The sequence below is a fragment of the Canis aureus genome, chromosome 5, assembly GCF_053574225.1.
Source record: "Canis aureus isolate CA01 chromosome 5, VMU_Caureus_v.1.0, whole genome shotgun sequence".
NCBI classification, from domain to species: Eukaryota; Metazoa; Chordata; class Mammalia; order Carnivora; family Canidae; genus Canis; species Canis aureus.
Window position 1 is genome coordinate 13,940,161 of NC_135615.1, and position 26,761 is coordinate 13,966,921.

Below are 26,761 nucleotides of genomic sequence, written 5' to 3' on the forward strand. Positions count from 1 at the left end.
TGCCAGGCTTCAGTTAGGACAAGAAGCTGAGGGAACAATGGAAAGAAGTTGAAACTTGTATGAAGAGTTTACTGATAAATCTCTATGCTAGAGAACAGAGCAGAAGAGTTTAGGAAGGCAGAGAAGGGTGGAAGGTTGGGTCATATTAGGTAATACTGAGGTCAGAAGCCAGGGAATGCTGTTAAATCTTGGGCTCTGTTGGTAAAGAGAGGTTTATCAGGCTAACTTCAGATGCACAAACTGTTCAAGAAACCTTCCTAGTTGATAATCTGAACTGTATGAAGCCATTCCTGCGGCTAAATATGGTGTGATAGCCTGAAAGAAGGGCATCCCCAGTAGGTAGAAACTGGCTGCCTGATGAATTCCAAGGAGTATCTATCACTCCTGCAGTTAGATACAGGCATAACTCAGAGAAATTGTAGGTTCAGTTTCAGACCATTACATTAAGTAAATACTACAATAAGACCAGTCAGATGAATATTTTGGTTTTCCAGAGCATTTAAAAGTTATGTTTATAGTATACTGTATTCTGTTTAGAACTTTTGTAGGGGTTGTTACCATTTTGGAAATAACTTCATCAACATCATTTGTGGTATTTGAGTCAACAGACATAAAGCATAAAGTTCTTTTTATACTGTTACATTCACAATGATTTGTAGACATGTAGCATCTGTGATTGCCTCATTTTGTCTCCGAGGTACATACAAGCATTTACATGTTGAAATATATATTATAAATTACTTTCCTTTTATTTCTCCTTTGTTTTGCAATTAGGGTTTTGGTTTGAATATTTTTAAAATGTGTAAGGCAGAATAGTGAAGGACTTTGAAAAGAAGGAGCATTGAGTCTGATAGGGTTGAAAACATCAACTCAACTTGGCTCAAAACATGAACTACAGAATAGAGCTGTAGTTAAAGTTCTGGTTATGCAATTAACCCTAAGTCTGGTATAATTGAGATCTTATGTTATTTATAGCATGATGCCTTACATATAGTAAGTGCTCAGATCTTTTAACTTATTTATTTTACTTTCATTTTTAGTCCTTGAAGGATAGAATGTGTTCTTTAGATTGTTTTTAAAAAATTTCAACAAATTTCCATTATAACAAATGTTTTTTGTTATGGAGTATTTTGATAGTACCAATTTTGATACACATATGGTTGTGTATAATAGGATGTGAAATACTAAGCAGAGTATCAAAGAATGTAGCCTTAAGTAGACAAGTATGTCAACTAAGTGGATTGTCTTTTCAGCTTAAACACGTTTGGTTTCCTAGTGGATGCTATGATGTATAAAATACATTTCGAAGAATTCATCAGGTGAAAAAAGTTTTCTGTACTTTTTAACAGGTCTTGTACACTTCAGTGATTTTTAGTTTTTAAGGCTGTTCCTTCACATAAATCTACACATTCAAATGTGAGAATTCCTTGTAGAAGGATAGGATGCTCTTGTATTCCTAAAGTTTGATAATTGCTTCTTCATTGGTCTCCTTACTCTGGTTTTCAAGTTTATAACCACCTCTCAAAGTTGTCAGGACAATCTTTTTAAAATTTGAATCTGGTTGTCGCTTTGATATCTAAAATCCATAAGTTGTTCGTTTTTCTGATAGAATAAAGTACAAAACTTTTTTTTTTTTTTTTAATTTTTATTTATGATAGTCACACAGAGAGAGAGAGAGAGGCAGAGACACAGGCAGAGGGAGAAGCAGGCTCCATGCACTGGGAGCCCGACGTGGGACTCGATCCCAGGTCTCCAGGATCACGCCCTGGGCCAAAGGCAGGCACCAAACCGCTGCGCCACCCAGGGACCCATTTTTTTTTAAATTTTTATTTATTTATGATAGTCACACAGAGAGAGAGAGAGAGAGAGAGAGGCAGAGACATAGGCAGAGGGAGAAGCAGGCTCCATGCACCAGGAGCCCGACGTGGGATTCGATCCCGGGTCTCCAGGATCACGCCCTGGGCCAAAGGCAGGCGCTAAACCGCTGCGCCACCCAGGGATCCCAAGTACAAAACTTTTAATTGGGTTTCTTGGGCCCTGGTCATCTGACCTCTATTATCCAGTTTTTTCTTTTCCTCTCCTTAAATTCTGTATTATTTATTTATTGTTGCATAATAAATCACTCCTACACTTAGCAGCTTAAAACAGCAAACACTTATTATCTTACACATTTTCTGAGGGTTAGGAATCTAAGCAGCTTCTGACTGATCCTGGCCTAGGGTCTTTCATAATGTCCCATTAAAGCTCTTGGCTAGGACTGCAGTCTTCTAAAGGCATGACTGAGTCTGGAGAATTTCACTTCCAAGCTCCCTCACATAGTTGTTAGCAAACCTCAATTCCTTAACTGGAGGCCTTTGTTCATGAACTTCTCCGTTGCTGTCTCATTGTCCTCACAATATAGCAGCAGGTTTACCTCAAAGGCAGTGACCCAAAAGAAAAAGATCACAAATGAGAGAGCATAAAAGAAACAGTCTTTTATGACTTAAATTTGGAAGTTATATATGATCATTTCTGTGATATGCTATTTATTGGTCATACAAACCAAGTCTGGTAAATGTAGGAGGGACCACACAAGGCTGTGGATGCCAGGAGATGGGGAATCATTGGAGGCTGGATACACAGTAGCCACATGCAGAATACTCTGACTCTCTTTCAAAGCCCCCACAGGTCTCATCCCATTTATAGTATCAGCTCATAGTCCAGAATCTCATCCAAATTGGTTTCAGATAGGTTGATGCTTCTCATATGTAGTTACTTAAGTACAACTTCTCTAATTTCTCTCAACCTGTTAAGCTAAAGAGAATTATCTGCCCGCTCCCTCTTCTACAGAATATACAATACTGGGTAAGGCTTAGGATAATCCTATAAAGCATTCCCCCATTCAAATCAGGAGGCAGAAGGTGAGGGGTGGTAGGCATAATTTGGAGTTCCCCGTCCAAAGCATTTTTGAAATCCAGTCATATAAATTATGGTAGTTCCTTGGTCGAAAGTCAGTTCCTGAGTATAATTAACACAAAGCTCTCAGCTTTGCCCTTTGGGCATTTGGTTCTGCCCTCTACTCACCCTTTCTTTTTCCTGAAAGGTAAAACGTGTTTGTTACGGAGTTTTCTTAGCTTGTTTCCTGCCAACATTTTGGGACTCTGAAGACCTTTTTTCATTTTGTATTGTCTCTTGTCTCTTTTAGTTCAAGCTGACAGTGTTTCAGAATATGTAATTCTTTTAAAAACTTTGTGGGTGTTCTATGTATGTTATTGGGGTCTATTTCATTAGTTGAATACCACACCCATAGGGATCTTTAGGATAAACCTTTTACTACATGAAAGGCTGCTGAGAGACCACACCCTTAAGCCTCTAAAAAAAAAAAAAAAAAAAAACTTATTGTCTGAGAGATTCTGAAGTGAATAATTTTCTTTACCAGGTCTTTTGTCCGGCACAGTCTGATCTTTCTTAGATTTTAACAAAAGATTGTATAGTCCCTCCTTCCATTTAGTTTTAGACAGTGTTTTTCTGTTAGTGCTCTGGATTTGATCTTGGCTCAGAGTCCTTTTTTAAATTTTAGTGTTTGCGTCCGGGAGAGACTGCACATTTTCAAAACCATCAACTCGGGGCTCTTCTTTAACATTTCTTCATTTAATTTAGTTTTTGTCACTTTTTGACTGCATAAAGCAGAAAAAACAAGGCAGCGCTTTCAGCTCTTGGTTTAAAATCTCCATAGCTGGGGAATCCCTGGGTGGCTCAGCGGTTTAGCCCCTGCCTTCGGCGCAGGGCGTGATCCTAGAGTCCCGGGATGGAGTCCCACATCGGACTTCCTGCATGGAGCCTGCTTCTCCCTCTGCCTGTGTCTCTGCCTCTCTCTCTCTCTCTCTCTCTCTCTCTCTGTCTCGCAGGAATAAATAAAATCTTTAAAAAAAAAAAATCTCCATAGCTAAATCACCCAGTTGATTAGGTAAATTTTCCACTTTTCACATAACTAAGGGTAACAGTGTTACCAAACTTTCTGCCCCTTCCTCTGACATCTGCCTTTTTTTCTGCCCTCATCCATCCAACACCATGAAGCGTTTATTAACAGTTTCTTCACTAATACTGTCCTTGAAGGTCATGGTCTAGTTCCAAAGCCATTCCCACATTTTAGATTTTTGTTATACAGTAAGGACTCAGTACCAACATGTGTGGTGATTATCTATGGCTACGTAACTGCTTATTCAAACCCTGGCAGCTTAAAACAATCTGATCTACCTTTTCTCAGGATCAGGAATCTGGGAGTAGCTTTATTGGGTGATTCTGGCTCAGTGTCTGCAGAAAGCTGTTCAGGGTTGCAGTCATCACAACTGGGTAGTTTGCTTCCTGGCTTATGTTGGCTGGAGTCTTCTGTTCCTCATCACATGTGCCTCTCCATTTACTGCCTGTTTGTCCTAACAACCTGACATCTGGCTTCCCATTAGCAAATGATGCAATAGAAAGAGTGTGTTCACAGAAGCTGCATCTTTTATAACCTAGTCTTAGAAGTGCTATACCTTCAGGCACCTGTGTGGCTCAGTAGTTGAGCATCTGCCTTTGGCTGAGGGTGTGATCCTGGGGTCCAAAGATTGAGCCCAGCATTGGGCTCTCCATGGGGAGCCTGCTTCTCCCTCTGCCTATGTCTCTGCCTCTCTCTGTGGGTCTTCCACGAATAAATAAAATCTTTTTTTTTTTTAAGTGCTATACCTGTCATCTCTGCTGTATGCTACCACAAGCCCTCTGCTCAATAAACTGAACTACATATTGTACTTAATGTTCTCTCAGTTGCTCACCTCTGCCTTTGTTTACACTGTCCCTCTTTTCCATGGATTCACTCAACAAACTCCTGTTTGCTATCAACTTTTATGAAGCCTTTCTTGACGTGCCTTCTCAAGCCTTGTCATACAAAACCTGAACTTCTAGAAAATAAATTAATGTGTTTGATTATTTCTTATTCTGAAACCCCTTTGAAAGCAGAAACGGAGTTGTATCTTTTAACATAGTTCTGTCACAAATGTTTCTTAATGTGTAAGTGTTCTGAGAAAATCTAGGTATTTGATGATTTTTTGGTGTGTTCTAAAATGGTAATTAGAAACCTATTTTAACTGCCTTTGAGCTTTTGGAGTGAGGCTAATGAAGGGTTAGGGTTTAAGGTATAATTTTTGTAAGATTAGGAAGGACATGAGACATTCTAATAATTATGCCAGAATTTTAAGCCAGAGAAAATGTCATGACCTTGCCAAAAGTATGTTTTGTAAAGCATGGCACTGAAAAGTGCTTAATTTATATTATATTGATTTATCAACTATTTGTAAACTTACACTTACAAAGTATAACGATAAATATTATGGGGTCTATAGACATGTCATTTCTTTCAAGGGGTTTGTAATTCATATGATAAACTGTAATCTAAGGCAGTCTTTTCAAGTCCTTGTAAAGATCAGAAATCTCTATTTTTACTTTGAGTAGTTTATCACTCAATCTAATAAAACTGTGGGAACTAACTTCTAACATTAAATTCCTGAAAAGTCCTCTTTCTTCCCCTATTTGAAGTAAATCTAAGTAAAATCATTTAAGATCAAAATCAATCATTTTACTCTAATTTAGGTGTTTACATTGAAATGCCTTTTCTCTGATCTGAAAGTGTTTTTTGAAAACCAAGATTTTGGTTGCAAGTATCACTTTATTCCCTTTGAAGTTTCCTTTTCCAAACCATAGTGACATCTTGAACTGTATATGAGAATTCTGTATGAATTTTTTGCCTTTGGTGAGTTTTTCTTTTGCAGTGCAATTCCAATAAAATAAGAGCATATCATAGAACCAGCTACACACAAATATATTCTTTTGTCTTGAGTTTTTCTGTGCACTATGTAAAAACATCTATTGAATACCTTTTTTTCTTTTCTTTTCTTTTTTTGTCTGAACTTTTGTGATTTTGTAAAATAGACTTTGGAAATTCTTCCTAACCCTTGTAGTGATGAAACATTTTCTTTGGGACAGAGTAAAGAAATGCTTCATAGGATTAACATTTTCCATGGTCTTTACATTTTTAGGATTTGATTTTTTCATATAAAATTTTTCAGTTGAACCTCATTTCTTGTTCATATCTAGAATTCTTATTTCTTAAAGATTTGTAATATTTTTTATCAGTAGGAAGAAACCAATTAAATAACTATAATGTCCCTTTATTTCCACACAGCTACCTTAAATCCTGCCTGGAATAAATCTTAAGTTTGAATAAAAAGCATCTGTAATTTGTCAGAGTTTTCACTAAATACCCTGCCTTATCAGTTGGGAAATAATGAAATATAATCTAATGTTTACTTTATGAAGTGGCATGAAACAAGATGACCACTCTTTTCATAGTATGTGTGCATCTTCTAACCATATTGCTGGGGCCTGTTGGTGAGGCATCTTTATGATACAGGTATGTTACCCATAACATCTTGGTGTTATGCTGTCCTTTCACTCAGTTTAATGCATTCAGATTTACTGTGAATTACAGTGGAGAAATTAGAGAATCAGGGTGAAAGTTCAGATAGGCTAGCAAGAGCTTACAGTACCCTGAATAAAAAATTCTTAGGTAGTTCACATGTTATCTCCATTGCCACTTCCTTAATTCAAAGTACTGTCATCTCTTGCTAAGATTTTAGTACCTTCCTAACAAGTCTTCCCAAGACTGCAATTACTGCCTTCCCCAGTATTAACAAAACCAATGGTTCTTTGCAAACTGAAATCTTATTGTGTTACTTCTGCTGAAAACCTATAAAGAGTTCCCATTGCTCTTAAAGTGGCTTATATATTCGGCCTTTATATAATCTGGCCCCTGCCTTCTTTTAGTTCCTTGAAAGCTTTCCAGGTCCCTCCATCCACAGGATCATTTTTCATTTATTGCCATGTACTGACTCATTATTTCTCTACAAGTTGGTTTAGTAATCTCCCACAGATCCCTCAAATCTCAGATCCAGGTCACTTCCTGAGGTATCCATACACTGGGATAGATCTGTTACATGCTCCCATAATATATCTTTTTTTAGAAATTAGTTATAAACTTCCATTTCATTTATGTGATTATTTGACTAATCTTTACTATATGACTCTTAGCTCCCAGGTACCTTTAGCAGCGGAACTTTTAGTGCCTTCATTTTTTGTTGAATGAAAGGCTGGGTTGGCCTATTGTTAATTTATATGTTTCTAATTCAGTTTGTCCCAGAGTTGTGTTTAGAGATGAAGAGCATGAATCCCATTGTAATTTAGAATTACATGAGGGTAATGTTTCCAACAGATTTTTCTAACATATGGTTACTGTGTGATTAGACAAGTCCTAACTACTAGACCTCACTTTTATCATTTATAGAAGGAACTGGAACTAGTTGATGTATAAGCTTGCTCTGACTCAGATGTTCGGTGATATTAATGGTTTCCCTTAATCATCAGGACAAAGACTGATTTTTAAGATTTTATTTATTAGAGTGCACACATGTGCACAAGTGAGGGGAGGGTCACACATAAAGGGAAACCCTACACAGAGGGTAGCATGAAACTCTACACAGGGCTTGATCCCAGGACCCTGAGATCATGACCTGAGCCAAACTCAGATGCAACCAACTGAGCTACCCAGGCGCCCCCAAAGATTGGCTTCTAACTTCATTGTCCATTGGGTTGATTTGGAGGTTCTATTCTCTGTTACCCCACTCTAGGATTCAGCTGACAGAGCAGCCTCTATTCTGAACTTTGCTGGACACTGTAATAGAGAACTCTGTAAGATCTCTTACCTTGTATCAGTTACTCAGATGCTCTGGCCAGAAATTATATGCCACCTAGGCTCACAGCTAATTGCCCAGAATAAGCCACACCCTTCCACCTACCTATGAAGGAACCAGGAGGTACAATCCTACCATATGATCAAAAGGCAAAGGAAAAAAAAATATTTGGCAAACAACATCAATGTCAGATCTGCCCTTCTATTCAACCAAAGATTTGAATTGCTGTCTTTACCACAAAACATATTCTTCTTCTCCCTAGTGAACCCAGCCCTAAAGTCCCAGCATCAAGATGGAACATTAGGATCAGGTGAAACACACAATTCTCTACATTGGTTTGGATGTGTTTCCTCTTGATCTGGAGATCTGTGAATGAAAACACTATCTGTATCACCACCTGCTACCCTCCTACTCCTGCTATACTATACACACACACCATATACTCAGAATAACAGAGCCTTGATAACCGCAATAAACATTTCCATTTGGATAATGGAAGGTTGAGGAAAACCTAGCACTCTCTCTCTAATCCATAACAACTCAGAAATTCTACCAGGCTGACTTTAAAAGGGTCCCCTTCCCCTGGATTTGGGGAATATTCTTGTTTAGGTACTAAATCTTCTCTCCTTGAAGGTCTCCCCAGTCATTGTTTTGAGATTCTTAGCATTCTTTCATTCTCTGTCGTCTTCCTTGGCGTCATCTGAAGTAGGTATTAGAAAATATGCCCTTTTGGGAGCTAATGTAAGTGTACTTTTAAATCAGATTTTAATCTGGACTTTCGGTTTTTGTCAGCACAACTTTGTAGGCTTCTAATAGGTTTCCATTTAGTTCCATATGCCAGTAGCCTGTATTCATAGTCTTTATCAGATGTCAGTCTCCTAATTGCTAGGAGCATAAACCTATTAACTTTTGCAGGAAAAGCTACACTCTTAATGTCTTGTTTTTCCTGTGAGCATTTTGTTCAATTGAAAACATTAACATAGTTTTGATTGGGTCTCTGCTTTCAAGACTCTAATCCATCCAAATATTTTATTGTAAGTATCATGGCCCTACTGTGAGTTAAACCTTACCCTCAAGGTTGATTACTCTTTCTCGTTGTTAGCCCATGCCTTCTTGATTTGACACATGGCTTGGGTTGAGAAGCATTCTTCAAATACTACAAGTCCCTGAATGTTTGGACTCTTCCTTTTCATTCCTGCTTACTAATAGTTTTAAATATTTGTTTTTTATAATACCAAACAACCAACACACCATTTAATGTCGTTTTTTAAACTCTTCTAGAGCTGCAGGCTTGTACATATTTGTGCATAACCAAGTATTTTGTACTGCCTGATACGCATTACTAGCCTTCCACCCTCGGAGAAGTTTCCTTGCTGCTTGGCACCCAGACTAATGGCATATATTTTAGCCTTTGTGTCACATTAGTATCCCACTTCTGAACCAATTTATATCATTCGGAATCAACTAGGTTATGATGTGATAACAAACAACCCTAAACATTTTTTTTCTTGTTTTCTGTAACGTTTTTTATGGATCAGACGGGGAACCAGGCAGATGTAACAATCAACGTATCAAGTATGATGGCAGGTAGAAGGAGATTTCAAATCTTTCACCAGCAATTAAATACTCTGGCCTAGAAATAAGTCACTTTGACTCACAACTCATTGACCAGGGGTAGTCACCTAGCACCACCAACCACAGGAGAGCCAGAAAGTGCAGTATTATTGTGTGTCTGGAAAGCAGCCAGGAATAATTTGATGAACAGAACTGAAGGCTGTTACACTTTCCGTATTTATCTTTGTGTATTGGAGAAAGAGAATGAAGAAAGGGGGATATTTGAGGACATTTGTGAAGATAGATAAAAAGTGTATCTTTAGAGGTGCCCGGGTGGTTCAGTCAGTTGACCAAGGACTTGATTTCAACTCTGGTTCATGATCTCAGGGTTCTGGAATCAAGCCCCAGGTTGCATTCCTGGTTCAGCAGGGAGGGGGATCTGCTTGAGATTCTCTTTCTCCCTCTGCCCTTCCCTTCTGCTCATTCTTTCTAAAATAAATAAAATTTTTTTAAGCATACCTTCAGTAAACTATGTTTTACGTCTCCTGAACGTAAGGTTTTTAACACATCCTTCACTCCATTTAGATAGTAAGTTTTGCATTCTGACCATAGTTTGGTCAGACTATAAATATCTCACTAGGATGTTTATTTTGATTGTCATCATCAGTTTGAAATAAACCTAAATTCCTAATTACATACAGGTGTCTCAACACCAGCCCTCTGCTACCATTTATTACTGAAAAATTAATTTGCCTTTATGGAGTTTAAAAAAAAATGAGTGTCTGCCACAGTTTACTTCTTTAAATGAGATCATGGAAGTATATTATTTATTCTCTGTTTAGGTATAGAAAAATGAGCCATTCATTCTGACCAAATTTAATGCAGTTCCTGAAATGATACAAACTTTTTAGCATGATTTAATACTTTTGTAGGAAACTTGTCTTAAATGTTGTCTGGAGCTTTATTTAGTTATTTCATCACTTTCTGCTATGAAATAAGAGAATTTGTGTTGTGTTTCTATGAGCCTAAATAAAGACCTTTGCAAGAAAGAATATAATTTCCTTTCTCTTATGTCTATAAATACCAACTAGAGATAATAATTTAAATGTGTTAGGATTAAGTCTAAAAGTGTTATACATACATTTCAAGTTTTACAACTTTTTGTACTTCTTCCACAAAAGTTCCATATTTTTCTCTCATTTCCATAGGAAAGAGGAAACTGGATTTATTTTAGGTAGTATTAAATTAGTTATAAGATATCCCAGTGAGTTACCTCATATCCATTGTGGTATAAAGTTTATGGTAAAAATAATCTTTGAAATGATTTACTGCCATTAATTTTGCTCTGTCCTCAGCTGGGAGGACAGGGCTTCCTTATAACTGCAGTGCATGGGTTTTTTTTTTTTTTTTCCTTTGGTACTTTAAAGTGTGTAGAGAGACCTCATTTTTCCATAAAAGCTGTGAAAGTGAGTATAGTCACTATAGTATGGTGCCTGAATTTGTCATTTTAAAGTTCTATAGTGAGTGAGATTTGACTGTCTTCAGAGGTTAGGATTGCTTTAACAGTGACAGTCTGCCAATAAAAATTAATTGGAGATTTAAAATGTCCTCATTTGGGGCACTGAGGTGGCTCAGTTGGTTAAGTGTCAGATTCTTGATCTCCGCTCAGGTCAGTTCTCCATCTCAGGGTCATGAGCTCAAAGCCTGGCATTGGGCTGGCTCCATGCTGGGCTTGGAGCCTACTAAAATAAAATAGAATAAAATAAAATAAAGTATCCTCATTTATAGGATTAGTAGGAGAAAGGATGTCATTTAAGAAAACATAAGGTAAATGTAGACTTAGTCTTATTAATTTATTGATCCAAATATAGCTACAGTAAAACAATTCCTATTAATATAGGTTATAATCTTTTGAAATTTGCTATTTTAATAATAATACACCACCACTTTATAGTAGTGGTGTAATAATAATTTCACTTCTCATTGCAACCTTTATAAATCAGGCAGCATTTTCTTGCCCTTTACTAATAAGGAATAAAGGTAAAGTTGGTGTCATTATGTTATAAAAAGCTAACAAGTGTGCTAGGTATGTACTAAGAGGTTAGCTGCATTTCTTATCTCATTTTATCTTTATAATAGCAGTTACCTCGTTTTACTAATAAGAAAATTTAAGGTCAGAGAAGTTAAGTCATAATTAGTAAGTGACAGAATTGGGATTCCAATCTAGGTTTCTGACATCAAAAATGTGTGCTTTTAGATAGTATACTTTGTATATCTCTTCCTATTTGATAAAGAGTATTCTAATATAAAATAAAAATTAGAAATTCTATTTCCATGCAATATATTTTATAATTTGTAAGAAGATAGAATTTGTGGCACAAAATACCATTAAATTAGAATAATTTGAAATTATGAAGTATTTATTTTCATCTACCACTGTATTAAATAAAGGGGAAGTGAGTTTGAGTAAGTGAAGGAAACATAATTTATTTATTTATTTATTTATTTTTTTTTTTTAAATTTTTTTAATTTTTATTTATTTATGATAGTCACAGAGAGAGAGAGAGAGAGGCAGAGACACAGGCAGAGGAAGAAGCAGGCTCCATGCACCGGGAGCCCGATGTGGGATTCGATCCTGGGTCTCCAGGATCGCGCCCTGGGCCAAAGGCAGGCGCCAAACCGCTGCGCCACCCAGGGATCCCATTTTCACCATGTTTAAATAGTACAGCATGTTTTCATGTTTGTCCATGACCCACCTTCCCGCAACCCAGCTGCTGAATCTGCCAAAGTAAAAAGTGTAAATAAGCGTAAAATATCATTATCAGGAATCTCCAAACTTGGCATAAGGATCAGGTGGTAAGTATTTTAGTCTTTGCATGCATTACAGTTTATCACAATTACTTGGTTCTGCTGTTGTAGGGCACAAGCAGCATGGACAATATGTAAATGAATGAGTATGGCTATGTTCTGTTAAAACTGTTTACAAAAACAGATGGTAAGCTCAATTTGCCCGCCTCCCCAGGCTGTAGTTTGCCAACCACTAATCTGTGTTACTGTCCATAAAAGGGAGTTCTATTGTCAGAGATTTCATAGCCTGAAAACAACCCCAGTTTTAAAAAATAAACTCTGAAAAATCTCAATATGAATTGAACAGTGGAGTCGTAAGATTAGGTTTCCCAAAATTGACAGATTCTGTTATTGTAGAAGAGAATGGTTTTTATATATCACGGTTTAACATTATTTTAATGCTTATCATAGTTTTTAGTCCCGAAAATTAAAGGACTTGGTCCCACCAAACATTTAGGTGAATCACACTAACGGTGGTCAACAAATAATTAGGATATCTTTACTTCTGAAGTACTGATTTGAAAAATCATGGTGTGTTTTAGGATGTGTAAAATCTGTGAAGATTCTTCTGTAAAGAAACTGTTCAACGTTGTTTACCCCGTCTATGCATTTCCCAAAATTAATCATTGAACTCTTCACCTAACACTTAATGGTATCTCTAGAACTACTATTTAGAAGACAGTATTCTGATAATATCTAGCTTAGATACGGAAATTAAGAGCCAGAAAACTTTCACTGACTTAAGGAGATCAGAGATTGTACAGTTAGTTGGCAGTAATTCTGGGATTTTTTTTCTTCTTTTTACTCTTAGCTTAAAAAAAAAAAAAAAAAACTATTTGGAAATAATTTCAAGCTTACAAAAAAGACTGCAAGAAAAAGAGTAGTATACCCACACATACATTTTGTTAACATTTTGCCCAATTTGCTTTATTGTTTTTTCACATACTCTTACCATACACAAACACATACACACACATATTTTCCCAAACTGTTTGAGAGTAAGTTGCTTACTTCATGACATGGCCTACACTATGATGCAGTTTCTGAAGATTACAGTCTCTTTTTTTTTTTTTTTTTAATTTTTCAATAGAGGATCCCATTTGAGTTTGTTTTCTCAATTAGATTCAGGCTGTGCACTCCCAGGTAGAAATTTACATAAAGGATGTTGTGGTCTCATTGTATCACATCTGTAGGCACATCATTTATTTGCTCCTGATTGGTAATATTAGTAATGTTATTGATCACCCAAAGTATGGGCCAATTTCTCCACTGTATAGTTACTAGTTTTCCCTTGCAACTAATAAACAATCTGTGGGGAATCTACATCCTCTTAAGAATTGATATAGTGAAGTAGTTAAGAGATCATACTAGGGGCACCTGGGTGATTCAGTTGGTTAAGCATCTGCCTTCAGCTCAGGTCATGATCTCTGGGTCCTGGGATTGAGCCGCACATTGGGCTCCCTGCTCAGCAAGGAGTCTGCTTCTCCCTCTCCCCACTCCATGCTCCCCCCCCCCCCCTCAAATAAAATCTTAAAAGAGTTCATACTAGAGTCACAGCTGGGTTTGAATACAGCATTTTATATGAACTTAGGCAAGTTTAGTAATACGTGAAATAAAGATGATAGTTGCCATGCCTTTTTCTACATATGTATATACATATAATACGTAGAATATAGTTAAGAGCTTTTTTTTTTTATTTTAAAGATTTTATTTATTCATGAGAGACAACACAGAGAGAGAGGCAGAGACATAGGCAGAGGGAGGAACAGGCTTCCTGCAGGGAGCCCGACATGGGACTCAATCCTGGGACCCCAGGATCACACCCTGAACTGAAGGCAGACTCTCAACCACTGAGCCACCCAGGCATCCCTAGTTAAGAGGTTTTAATGAAATAAGATATATGAAACTTAGGCCTGGCATGTAATAAATGCTCAGTATATGTCAGCTATTACTATTTTAGTCCTGGAAAGGTGTATTAGCAGGCATAGTAATAAAGCCTAAAGCTTTATAACCCAGAGTTATAAAGGAATTCATGAAGTCAGTTTTTCCAAATACTGTTATATAATAGTTGTAAGAGACTTTTTGAAAAGGGTAGATATCCTAGTAGAATTATAAAGAATACAGAGCAGTTTAGATGGACTTAAAAGACAGGAAACATCCCATATAGGTATTAACTAAAAAAGGTCTTTAAATGTCCCTTATGGCTAGAGTGTGAAATTCAGAGTAGAAACTGGTTAAGGTATTAGGCAAGAATTAGCTAGAGGTAGATCATGAAGGACTCTGTTTGCCATGCCAAGAAGTTTGAATTTCATCATAAAGGCAGTAGAGAGCCAAGGATGAAATGTGAGAGTGATGGGATCCAACTTTTAGAGAGACCCTGGCAGCTACTGAAAATAACTGGAGAATAATGTAATACCAAAAGCAAGGAGGCTAGTTGCTGCCTGAACTGAGACGATGGGATTTAAAAAAAAAAAAAAAAAAAAACACCAAATAATTTCTAGACATAAAATGAATGAGAAATCTATAGGATATGATGGCCTTATTTGGAAATGGGGAAGTAGGAAGCGGGAGCGAGAAGGAAAACTCAAGGCTTCTGGCTTGAATGACTGGATATATGATGGTGCAATTCACTGCAGTAGGTAAAACAGGAGGAAGAACAGATTTGGAGAGTCAGCAGATGGGGATGTTCATGTTACATGAGGTCTGTCTGTAGAACATGTAGTAAGAGGTCTTTATACACGTGCCTAGAATTTAGCAGAAATCTGGGATAGAAATTAGGATTTCGAATCACACACAAAAAAAGATTTCGAATCACATCATCAACACACAAAAGGCAGTTAAAGCCATGATAATGGATGAAATTACAAGAGTGAGTATATATAAGGGCTAAAGACTAAGTCTTGGCATGGCTTTTGTTTGTGTTAAATAATATAAACATGTTTAGTTTTAAAGAGGTTTTTTTTTTTTTTTTTTTAAAGATTTTATTTATTCATGAGAGAGAGAGAGAAGGCAGAGCCTGGCAGAGGGAGAAGCAGGCTTCATGCAGGAAGCCTGATGTGGGACTCCTATCCCAGGACCCCGGGTTCATGACCTAGGCCGATGGCAGGCGCTAAACCACTGGGCCACCCAAGGATCCCATTTTTAAAGACGTTTAAATTAGATTATTCAAGCTGTTGATTTAGGGTATTAACCCCTCAAAATGGTAAGCACCATTTGTATTTTATTTGACTGCACAAGTTAAAAGGTATTAAATAATGGCAGATGAGTAGCTCCCCAGGCTACGTTGGGAGTTTAGAAATCGTCAGCATAAAGATGATAACCAAAGGTAAGAGCTTCTTGAGACGCCTGGGTGGCTCAGTGGTTGAGTGTCTGCCTTTGGCTCAGGGCATGATCCTGGAGTTCCAGAATCGAGTCCCACATCGGGCTCCCTCCATGGAGCCTGCCTTCTCCCTCTGCCTGTGTCTCTGCCTCTCTCTTTCTGTGTCTCTCATGAATAAATAAATAAAATTGTTACAAAGAGAGAGATTCTTGAGCCTTTTAAAATAGAATTTCTAAACTCCAATAAAAATATATAAAAAAAGAAAGAAAGAAAGAAAGAAAATATATAATTTCTAGGGAAGCATTCCACTTAGATTATCACTTTTTGTGAGAATGGAAAGAAGCTAATTTTAGTCCCTTCCCCTTCACATGCCAGTCATCACATTGGGCATGCAGACTCTTAAGCAGATCCAGCGCAATCCAAGTCTAAAGGGATATATGAGGGCTACAAATAAAGGACTGAGAAGGCAAGCATCAAAATTGAACTTAATTTTGCCTTGGACTGCTCTTAGTAACTTTACGTCCTGAATATTTTGTTAAGAAAAGTGCTAAATTGACAAATATTTCACACTAAAGAGAAGTAACAAAACTGGACTGTTTTACCTGTAGTTTAGTGATTTTTTACTGTTTTTTGCTCTGGAAATAAAAGTAATTTCAGGGTATTGAGGTTTAAGTGGGAGGAGAGGTAGAGGGTAAAAGTCCTACTATCTTTTACCATTTATTTCTTGTAGAAAATAATAAATATTGTTCTTTTTCTTCCCAAATAGTCCATATCTTCCTTCAACTATTTTAACTGATCACCCTGAATATTTTAAATACAAAAGCAAAATGTGTTCAAGCCTTAATTTTTTCTTTGTTTATATGAAGTTTAATCTTAGTTTTATGAATTCTATTCCAAACCAGAAGTATTTGTGGACCTTAAATAACTGGCACAAATCACTGGCTCGTTTATTCAGTAAACATTTATGGGATATTTGTATGTGTTAAGCACAGTTCTAGACCTGAGGTAAAGGTAAGGAAAAAATAAATTCCTACCTTCATGGATCTTCTATTTTAAGGAGAGAAGATAAGACAGTAAAATAGTAAGTAAATTCAGTAGTCCATAAGGAGGTATAAAGTGCTAGAAAGGAAACAAAGTGTTCTGGGGTTAAGAGAAGGGAAAGATTCCATATTTTTTGCAGTATTATGAAAATTTCAAGTGTATAGTAAAATTTCAAGAATTTGCAGTGACCACCTATATACCTACTTGCTAGATTCTCCTATTAACAGTTTACTCTCCTTACTTTATCTAAACACATCCATCCATCTCTCCATTTTGGGGGGCATTTCAAAGGAAATTGCAGGCTTCAGTGCATGTTTTACTAAATACTCAAGCATGCATGTCATTAATTACAGTTTAGTATTCACTGTTTTTTTTTTGAGGTAAAATTTACATGCAAAGGAATACACAAATATTTGGTATATATTAGCTGAATTTTGACAATTCATAAATTTTCATAATCCAACCCTCATCAAGATGTGGAGTATTATTACCCTCATCACTGAAAATTTCTTCATTCCCCTTCTCAATCTTGCCCCCATGACCCCAGAAACAAGTGCTGTTTAGATTTTTTTTTTTTACCATAGATTAATTTTGTCTGTTTTAAAACTTCATGTAAATGGACTCAGAGAACATGTGCTCTTTTACATGAAGCTGTTTTTACTCCCCTCAGTATTTTTGGAATTTACTCATATTGTTGCATGTATATTTTTGTTGTGGAATAATATTCCATTGTATTACTCTACCATAGTTTGTTCATCTGTCCTGTTGATGGATATCTGTGTTGTTTCCACTTTGGGACTATTATGAATAAAACCATATGAATAGTCTTATTCAGGTCTTGTTGTGGGCTTGGGTAATTACCTACCAGGGGGATTACTGGGCCATGTGAACTATGTATATTTGGTTTTATGAGATCTGCCCATCGCTTTTTTCTCAGTAACATGATGTATGAGAATTTTAGTTATTCCATATCCTCACCATCATTTGATGTTGTTGGACTCAAGGTTATCTTTCTGGTGGATGTATAGTGGGAGAGCTGGCAAGGTGTTTGCAAAGATGACTTTTGAACAAAGACTTAAAGGTGAGGGAGCAAGCTATTTAAGTTTGGAAAAAAGCAAAGAATCTAGTATGCAAGAGCAAGCCAAGTGAGTGAGGAGATTAGTAAATGATGCCAGAAAGGTAACAAAGAGAAATGCAAATCATGCTGGATCTCTTAAGCAGTTTTAAGAACTTTGGATTTTATTTTGAATGAGGTAAGAAATAATTGGAATATTTTAAATGGAATAATAGTATGATTTGACTTGTATATTAACAGGTTGGCTGTTCTGTGAAGAATGAACAAAAATAGACTCAGGGAAACCAGTCATAAAGTTATCATACCGAGCCAATCAAGAATTGGGGTATTTGGATGTAGAAAAACTATGGAGTCCTTGCTGGAGCCATATTCCTGAATAGGCATTGATGTTTTAGTTCTTAGAAATGTCAGTGTATGATAGGAAAGTAATTCAGTTCAGTGCCTTTGTTCAAGTAGCAATGGAGTCTAGCTCTACATGCATAAATAACGGGGAAGGGGGATTTAAATTTCTTTTTTTTTTTTTTAATTTTTATTTATTTATGATAGTCACAGAGAGAGAGAGAGAGAGAGAGAGAGATAGAGGGGGGGGCAGAGACATAGGCAGAGGGAGAAGCAGGCTCCATGCACCGAGAGCCCGATGTGGGATTCGATCCCGGGTGTCCAGGATCGCGCCCTGGGCCAAAAGCAGGCGCTAAACCGCTGCGCCACCCAGGGATCCCTAAATATCTTAAGTGGCTTTTTACAAATTAGTAATCACTTATTTCGCCATCAGGAATTTTATATATTGTTGCTTATAATAAACTTTTTAATTGCATAACCCAAGAGGTTTAATATGGTCTTAATTATATCTAAGTGTTAAGGTTATCATTTGCTTAAATAAAAATTTAATGAATAAGTGAATATAATTTAATCTTTATTTTTTAAAAATCTTTGTTTAGTAATTTGTACAATATAACCTTGAATAGGTCTTTTTGCTTTGTTAATATGCATTAGATTTTTTCTTTTTCTTTTTTCACCCATTTTATTTAGACAGATACTTACCATTTTTCTGTAATGATACGAAGTGTTGAATATCTGTAATAAAGCAAAATACCATACTAGATGCTGAGTAGGTTACAGAGGTAATTGTACTTAGTCTTCATCCTAAAAAAACATTAAAGCCCCCAAATAATACAAGAGAACACATCTTTTAAAGGAAAAAATACAAAGGTTAGTTAAACATACTGTCTACATTTTGGAGATGAGTATATAAACATAATTACAACACAGTTTTTAAGTAGGGACTGTAGTACTGTAGAAGCACAAATTGAGCATTTCTGTTAAGGGGAGAAAGAGGAAAGATAATTTTAAACCAGACTTTGAAGAACAAGCCGGAATTTCCCATGGTGGAGTGGGGGCATGGTGAACAGTAATGTTAACAGATGTATCCATCCATGTGAGCAAAGGCACAGAGCAAATGTTAAGACACATTCGCAGTACTGTCCTTACAGATAGCTTTTATCTACACAAAGCTAATGTCACTCTCATTTTATCAATAAAAATGGTAATTTCTGATTTCTCAAATATAAGTGAATACCCTGTTCAGAGCCAGTTTAACCCTTTCACATTAGCTACCAATAATGCATTTAACAAGGAGACCATAATAAGGCAATTTGAAAGGGCAACATTTTTCTAGGGGTAAACAAAAATAAAAGAGGAGAGTAAAAAAACAACTATTGGAGAGAATAGAGGGCAAGATGGGTAAGGGGGGGAAAACAAAATAATACAAATAGGTAGCAGAGTGACATTCTGGACTTGGGGTCTGAGGAGGAATCTAAGATTCTTACGTAGGTCTCTGTAAAACCCATGCTCTTTCAGTGTACTAGGCAGGCTGAAGTAACATGAGTGAATACTCTTGGAGCCCAGTGCCGTGATAGCAAGGTTCATAGAGACGTGACAGTATGCCTCTGAACTTTGTAAAGATCGTTGTTCAGTCTTTTCAGATCCTCTTTTGTATGGCTCTTTTGCTTTTATTTTATTGCTGCATATACAAAATATAATTACTTGTAGTGCAAGAAGCTTTTTAAGTTATTTGCTTAATCATAAGTTATAGTTCATCTAATTCAATTTTATGTAAGATCAAATATTAAAGAATTCTTTAGGTTATTTAATTTTATTTACCTTGTTTCCTGTAAAACCAAACTGGAATTTATGCCTCTGTTATTTTTATGAAAAATTGGAGTTGTATTTGGTGTTTTGGTGCTTAATATAAATATTCTGTAATATAAAGAAATTTTACCTATCTAGTGTGTCAAATGTATAAGTAGTCTTCAGTTTCCCCCCTTTTTAAAACAATCTTTTAACTCCCATTACTGCAGATGTTAGCTTAAATTTCTCTTTGTGCTAGTGAAAATACTGTCCTTGAAATCCTTTTCCTTTTACCATAACACATTGTACTTTTTCTTCATAGCACTTCGCACACCGTGCAAATTATTTTTAGAACTATTTTACTAGTATCTGTTCTCCCTACTAGAGTATAGGCTCTACAGTGTTAGGGGACTGGGTGTGTTTTATTCACAAAATTGTTTTTCCATGCCAGGCACAGGGTTGGCACTCAATAAACATGGACTAAGTTAATGAATGAATAAACTTAATCCTAAATACTCTGCTCCATATCTGTAGTTTTTGTTCTATACCAATATTGCCCAAGCTGTGTATTAACAAAAGTTCTCTATGAACTATTAATAGATATTTTCTGAAAAAAATTATTTTGTAGTCATAGGCTTGGAATGACTATATTCCACTCTTGAACAACCACAATATACATTAATGTGTTCAAAGTTCTCAGAAGTCCTAACGTTTAAAAAAAAAAAAAAAAAAAAAAACCTAAGTTTAGAATCCATCACTCTTTTTTTGTTAAAAAGTTAAAAAACTGTCCAACTCTATTGGACTATTTGAAGTTATTTGAACACAGCTGGTCTACTTAATGCTGCAAGTAGATTTATTCAAAAATTTCAGGGATCCCTGGGTGGCGCAGCGGTTTAGCGCCTGCCTTTGGCTCAGGGAGTGATCCTGGAGACCCGGTATCGAATCCCACGTCGGGCTCCCGGTGCATGGAGCCTGCTTCTCCCTCTGCCTATGTCTCTGCCTCTCTCTCTCTCTGTGTGACTATCATAAATAAATAAAAATTAAAAAAAAAATTTCAATGACAGATATTCAAGGAACATCTAACTTTTTATATAATTATAATTTAAAATTGGATTATCTTAGGTATTTATACAAGGCATTCAGTAATTACTGGATTGCATTCAGAACTCATTCTAATTTATTTCGTTTGTTACTTGGCTTCACCATTCTACATCCTTTTACTCAAAGCAAAAATCTCATTTTCACTTATAATTTAATGTTTTTATGTAACTGAATGTTCGGGTTCCTAGAATAGATGTATATAGTTTTGGGTTTTAAAAATAACTTTCTTTACCTGGAAAGCTACAAGTGTATTTTACTCTTGAACTAAACTAACTTATATGGGACAGGTTTTACTGAACCAAATAAATTATGTCTTCTAGAAAGTATTGGTGTTTTAGAAAATCATTTAGTGAAATCAAAATTTTTAATCAAAAAGTATTATAAATACATTGTAGAAAATTTAGGAAATAAAATTACAAAAGAGCATTTCAAAATTGTATCCCTTGGAGATAATCCATTAACTTTTTGGTATATATACTTTGAAACTTTATGTATAGGGGATCCCTGGTTGGCTCAGTGGTTTAGTGCCTGCCTTTGGCCCAGGGCATGGTCCTGGAGTCCCCGGATTGAGTCCCACATCAGGCTCCCTGCATGGGGCTTGCTTCTTTCTCTGCCTGTGTCTCTCATGAATAAATTTTTTAAAAATCTTAAAAAAAAAAAAAAAAACTTTTTGTATATATCTGTACAGCAATGCACAGATATGTACATCATACAAATAAACACTCTGCTTTGTGTCCAGCACTGTTTTTTAGGGTGGCTATTTAGCAGTGAACAAAATAGACAAAAATCCTTGCTTTCATGCTGTTTAGATTGGGGTGGTGGAAAGAAAGTGGGAGGAGGAAAGGGTGACAACAGTAAACAAGTAAATGACATGTCAGAGGATGATAAGAGCTATGAAAGAATAAGGCAAGGAAAGGAATAAAAGAATACAGAGAGGATTGATTCGTATATATATGCTCATCTACTTTAAGATTTTTTTATGAAGGTGTTTATGTTCAGTTGTGTCTTTTTCTTTTAAAAGAAGATTAATACCAATATCTTGAACATAGAGTTTTCAGGTCTATCTTTTTTACTTAATAAATTGATGGGGTTTTTTCCGTATCATTAAGTATTATTCTGAACCATTTAAATTGGAATACACATATTCCATTTTATAGAATGTGGTCTATTGTCTATATAACCATCAGGGCAATCTTTTAAAACCTTATAGCCACTCTTGCTCTTAGTAAAAGGACATGACCAGTGACTCTGCATGATCTGGTGCTCATCCCCTGAGCAGATAGCATCTGCTATTCTCCCCTCTCACTCACCCTGCTCCAGCCATACTGGCCTATGTTTGGTCCTGACACACATGGGAGAGAGTAAATAGGAGTATTTAATAAAGTTACACTCCAGTTGTTGGAGAATATTTTTGTAAGACCTAGAAGAACCTAACCATAGATATTGTTTATTGCATGTACTTAGGGTCCTTAATACCCTATTCTTCTTTATCTTTTTATTATAAGAATTTTCTAACTTAGAGAAAGCCTTCATAACTATGTTATGAACATAGTTCATGAACTACTCTCAACCTAGATTCCAAAATTAATGTTCTGTATTTTTTCTTATTCTATTATAATAAAATGTTTTTATAATTGAACCATTTGATGAGAGTATGTTGTACTCATGACACCACCCCTATAAGCCATGTATTAAGGGGAAATCATTTTTCTTAACTGTTAAAAATAGGAAATTTTGTGAAATATTTTATAAAACAAAAAACTACAAGTAAGGTTTTGGGTTTTTTTTTTGTTTTTTTTTTTAAAGCAGTAAGTCTTCACTCTGTTATTAATAAAAATTTGAGTCCACAGTTTTGGAAAATGGATAAAACCATAGGAAAAAATTCTTTCTACAGAACACTTCATACTAAAGAGAATATAAATGGTAACTATTAAGCAAATGGAAGAGCTTTTCTAATAATGAAAGATCTATATTTGCTACCAGATGTTGGATAATTAGTAGATCTCAGGCATTTTATCTTAACCACAATTCCATATGGTAGGTACACATTGTACATTTACAGATAGTAAAACATACTGAGATAAGTATCTTATCTCCTGTCCTAAAGTCCTAGAGCTACTAGGCTATCAAGCCAACATCCAAATCCAGAGCACTCTTGATTACCAAAGTCCATGTTCTTTTTTTTTTTTTAATAATTATTTTTATTTATTTATTTATGATAGTCACAGAGAGAGAGGCAGAGACACAGGCAGAGGGAGAAGCAGGCCCCATGCACCGGGAGCCCGACGTGGGATTCGATCCCGGGTCTCCAGGATCGCGCCCTGGGCCAAAGGCAGGCGCCAAACCGCTGCGCCACCCAGGGATCCCCCAAAGTCCATGTTCTTAACCAGCATAATATATTGCCTGTAAAAATCAAAATACTTTAGAGGTCCCACTTCACACCTAGAAAGTAACTTTCTTTATGGTTCATCTAGAAAAATAAATGAGATAGCCAGGAATATTCTGAAAAAGAATTACAAAGGAAGAATTGCATTACTAGATAAGAAAATATAGTATGAGGCTACACTTTTAAAAAAATTAAATACTGGCATAAGAGCCAGTTTGGGTAGAGTAGGAAAAAAGACTTAGGAATGCTGCCAAGTGCAAGGGGAATTTATTTTATGATATAGGTACATTTTTAATTATTAAAGAGAATAGATTTTACATATGACACTAGGACAAGTGGCTTGCCATTATCTCTCCTTATACAAAGAATAAAAAGATAAACCATATTTTTCACATGTTCACCTACACAAAGAAATGATAATAGATTAATTGTTCTAAATTAGGGACAAAATGCAAATTAAGAATAAGGTGCCTTGCTTTCCCACTCCCTCCTTGAGTTTGATATGTATGTAGGACAAAGGTCAAAAAATTTTTTTCTTGACATTTGAGGGCATCTGAGAGTAGAAAAAGTATACATGTGACAGACTTCCCAGCTGGAGTTTACAGAAGCATCCTGTGTCAATAGTTAAGGGCCAGTAGATAAAACAACATAGTATACCAAAGTATAAGAGGATACATTTAGCCATTAGGGAGCCTGAATCAAAGATCAGATTGAGTTATAAAAAAGAAAGTATTTGTTTACATCTAGTTTGTGACTATATAATTTATACCTGATAGTAAGTATGACAAAATCACAAATGAAAAGATTAATAAATGTGACTAATAGAACTTTCTTGCATAGACAAGAAGTGCTTCAGGAAAATATTTGGAAATTTATTACACAGGGCCAATTTCCTTAATATTAAAAAGGAAACCATCTATTTAAGTGTCAAGAAAAAAGTAGCTCTTTTGAAAATGAACAAACAGCAACAACATTTAAGAAAAAATCATTATAAAAGAACCTAAAGTGACAAGATGGATGATTTTAAAATTTAAAAGAGTCAATAAGATACTACAAGGAGGACATGCCTATGTAGTATATAGTCCGTTAAGCATCCAACTTCTGGTTTTGGCTCAGGGTAATGAGATGGAGCCAGCCCCATGTGGGGCAAGATTCTCCCTCTGCCCCTCCTGCTCGTATGCTTGTTCTCTCTCTCTCTCTCTCAAATAAATTAATCTTTAAAAAAAAAAAAAGTATTACAAAGAATGGTAGTGTATGTTGTGGGACCCTCATATGCCCTTTGTGGACTTTTTTGTAGTTGTCCTACAGATGCTTCACAAATCCACAAAGATGTGTTGTATATAACAGTACAGGTGTGACTTTTGTAGCATTCAGGAAGAAGAGTAGGCATTCAGGTTGTTTCCAGGAGATTTTTTTCCTATCAATTATGTCTGGTTAAGTAAATTATGGTACATCCATATAATGGAATACACTGCAGCTGTCCTAAAAATTGTAGTAGAAGTACAGTGTAGAAAGATCTCCAGGATGTATCTAGCAAAGCCCTAGGTATAAAGCTCTGTATGTTGCATAGTAGAATTTTGTCTGACTTTTAAATCCTATTAGAAATTATAATTTTTAAAAATTAAAGCAGAGTACTTAGGAGGACTGGAATTTTCTGTTTTCATATCATTGGAATATTTTTTGTCCTTGAATTTGTATTTTATATATTTTATCAAAAATTCTGTGATGATAGGGCTGAGAGAGAACAGATATTTTTATGGCAGCTGGTGGTATCACAAACTGGTAAAATCTTTCTGTGTGGTGACTAAACCAAAGCTTATTCGAATAACTGTTACATGCCAAGCATTATACAAAACTTTTTATGCACATTCATCTTACTTAAATCTCCCGCCCTAAAAAGTAGATTTTTTTTTCTCATACTATAGGAAACAGAAAACTAAGGTGTCTCTCTAGTAGTTATATACTCTGAAGCCTGTACTTTCGACCCCTACACTAGGTTCTGGAAATGCTTAAGGGATTATCGAGACAAAAGACTGGATTTGAATGTGTCAGTTTCATCAACTAAAAATGAAGAGGATACTCTCTGCTCTTATTTGAAAAGATTGTATTAGTTGATTTGTATGAAAGTGCTTTCCAGATTCATGAAGCATTCTATGAAAAGATTAGAATTTTTTTATCCATAGCCTGCTTTCTTCATACAAATATAAATATTTTAACTCTTTTTCTTTGAATCTCATCTGTAAAATAGAAACTTAAAGTAACAGTTTAGGCAGTTTTTTGAATCTTTTGTATAATTTAATTCAATTTTTATGTAGTACATTTCTTAAATTGAGGAAGTATACAGTGAATCTAACAAAACCTTATTTCTACTTAAAATGTTTTTACTACTAATTGTATTGTTAGCATCCTTTCAAGGGTACAGTCCTTTCAGTTTTAAAACACATGAACAAAAATGTCTTCATGAGGCTATATATTCTGTTTGCTATTTTTAAAATACATAAACTTAACTATTTATTCCTGTTTTAGGAACACCATCTTCAGCGGGCTATTTCAGCACAGCAGGTGTATGGCGAGAAGAGGGATAATATGGTCATACCAGTCCCAGAGGCAGAAAGTAATATTGCCTACTATGAGTCTATATATCCCGGGGAATTTAAGATGCCAAAGCAGCTCATTCACATACAGCGTAAGTAATTACTCTTTTCATGATTATATTTTCTATAGCTATTTTCTGCTTAACTCTTGACATGTTTTTACCTGTTCAAGACCATTTTCAGTATCCATTTTATTGACCAGCATCAGCTAGAGAGTTACCAGAGGAGTCTATTTTCAGCTTTTAAAATGGAGATTTCTGCCTGACAGAAATGATAGCATTTTCATCTTACGCTTTTAAAAACATTTCATTTCAACATGTGCTCTTAAACTACTTTAGACAAATAGGATAAAGAATATAACTCAGATGTAGAAATGATTTTCTTACTTTTCAGAAATAGTGATATGAGTAGCCTTAAAGAATTTCTTAGTAAAAGTCAGAATCAGCAAACTTTTTAAAAAAGGGTCAGATGGTTAAATAGTATATAACTTAGCCTTTTTGGGTCATTCATTCTGTCACAACTATTCAGCTCTACTGTTGAAAGAAAGGCAGAATCAGCAGTTGACAATATGTAAACGAATGAACATGACTATGTTTCAATAAAACTTTATTGAGAAAAACAGATAGCAACCCATTGTTGGCCCATGGACAACAGTTTGCCAACCTCTGATTTGTGATCCGATCCTACCAACTTTTAGTGTTCTAGGTAGTAACTTACTTCACTTGGTAGTGATGAGTTCTTCATTAGTAATGATCCTTTGATGCCTATCACATTTGATGATGAATAGCTGAGAGCTTGTAAAACTTAGAGAATGCAATTCACTCACTCAATCCCCAAGTAGTTGGCAACTCTAAAACGTAGTTTAAAGTTTACTAAGGTAAAATTGGTACAGCTTTCATTATTGTGTGGTTGACTTTTCTGATTAAGAGGTCTTTCCAGCCACCTGTCTAATCTTTT

General features: G+C 35.7%; 1 protein-coding gene across 5 annotated transcripts in view; it reads left to right on the plus strand.

Annotated features, from left to right (window-relative positions):
* EPC1 (enhancer of polycomb 1) overlaps window positions 1–26,761 on the plus strand; it is a 92,398-nt gene that overhangs the window by 36,550 nt on the left and 29,087 nt on the right. For all 5 annotated transcript variants that reach the window (XM_077896887.1, XM_077896889.1, XM_077896884.1 and 2 more), the window contains exon 2: window positions 25,737–25,896. In XM_077896887.1, the coding sequence (XP_077753013.1) occupies window positions 25,737–25,896 (160 nt within the window). The remainder of the gene's footprint in view (window positions 1–25,736; window positions 25,897–26,761) is intronic.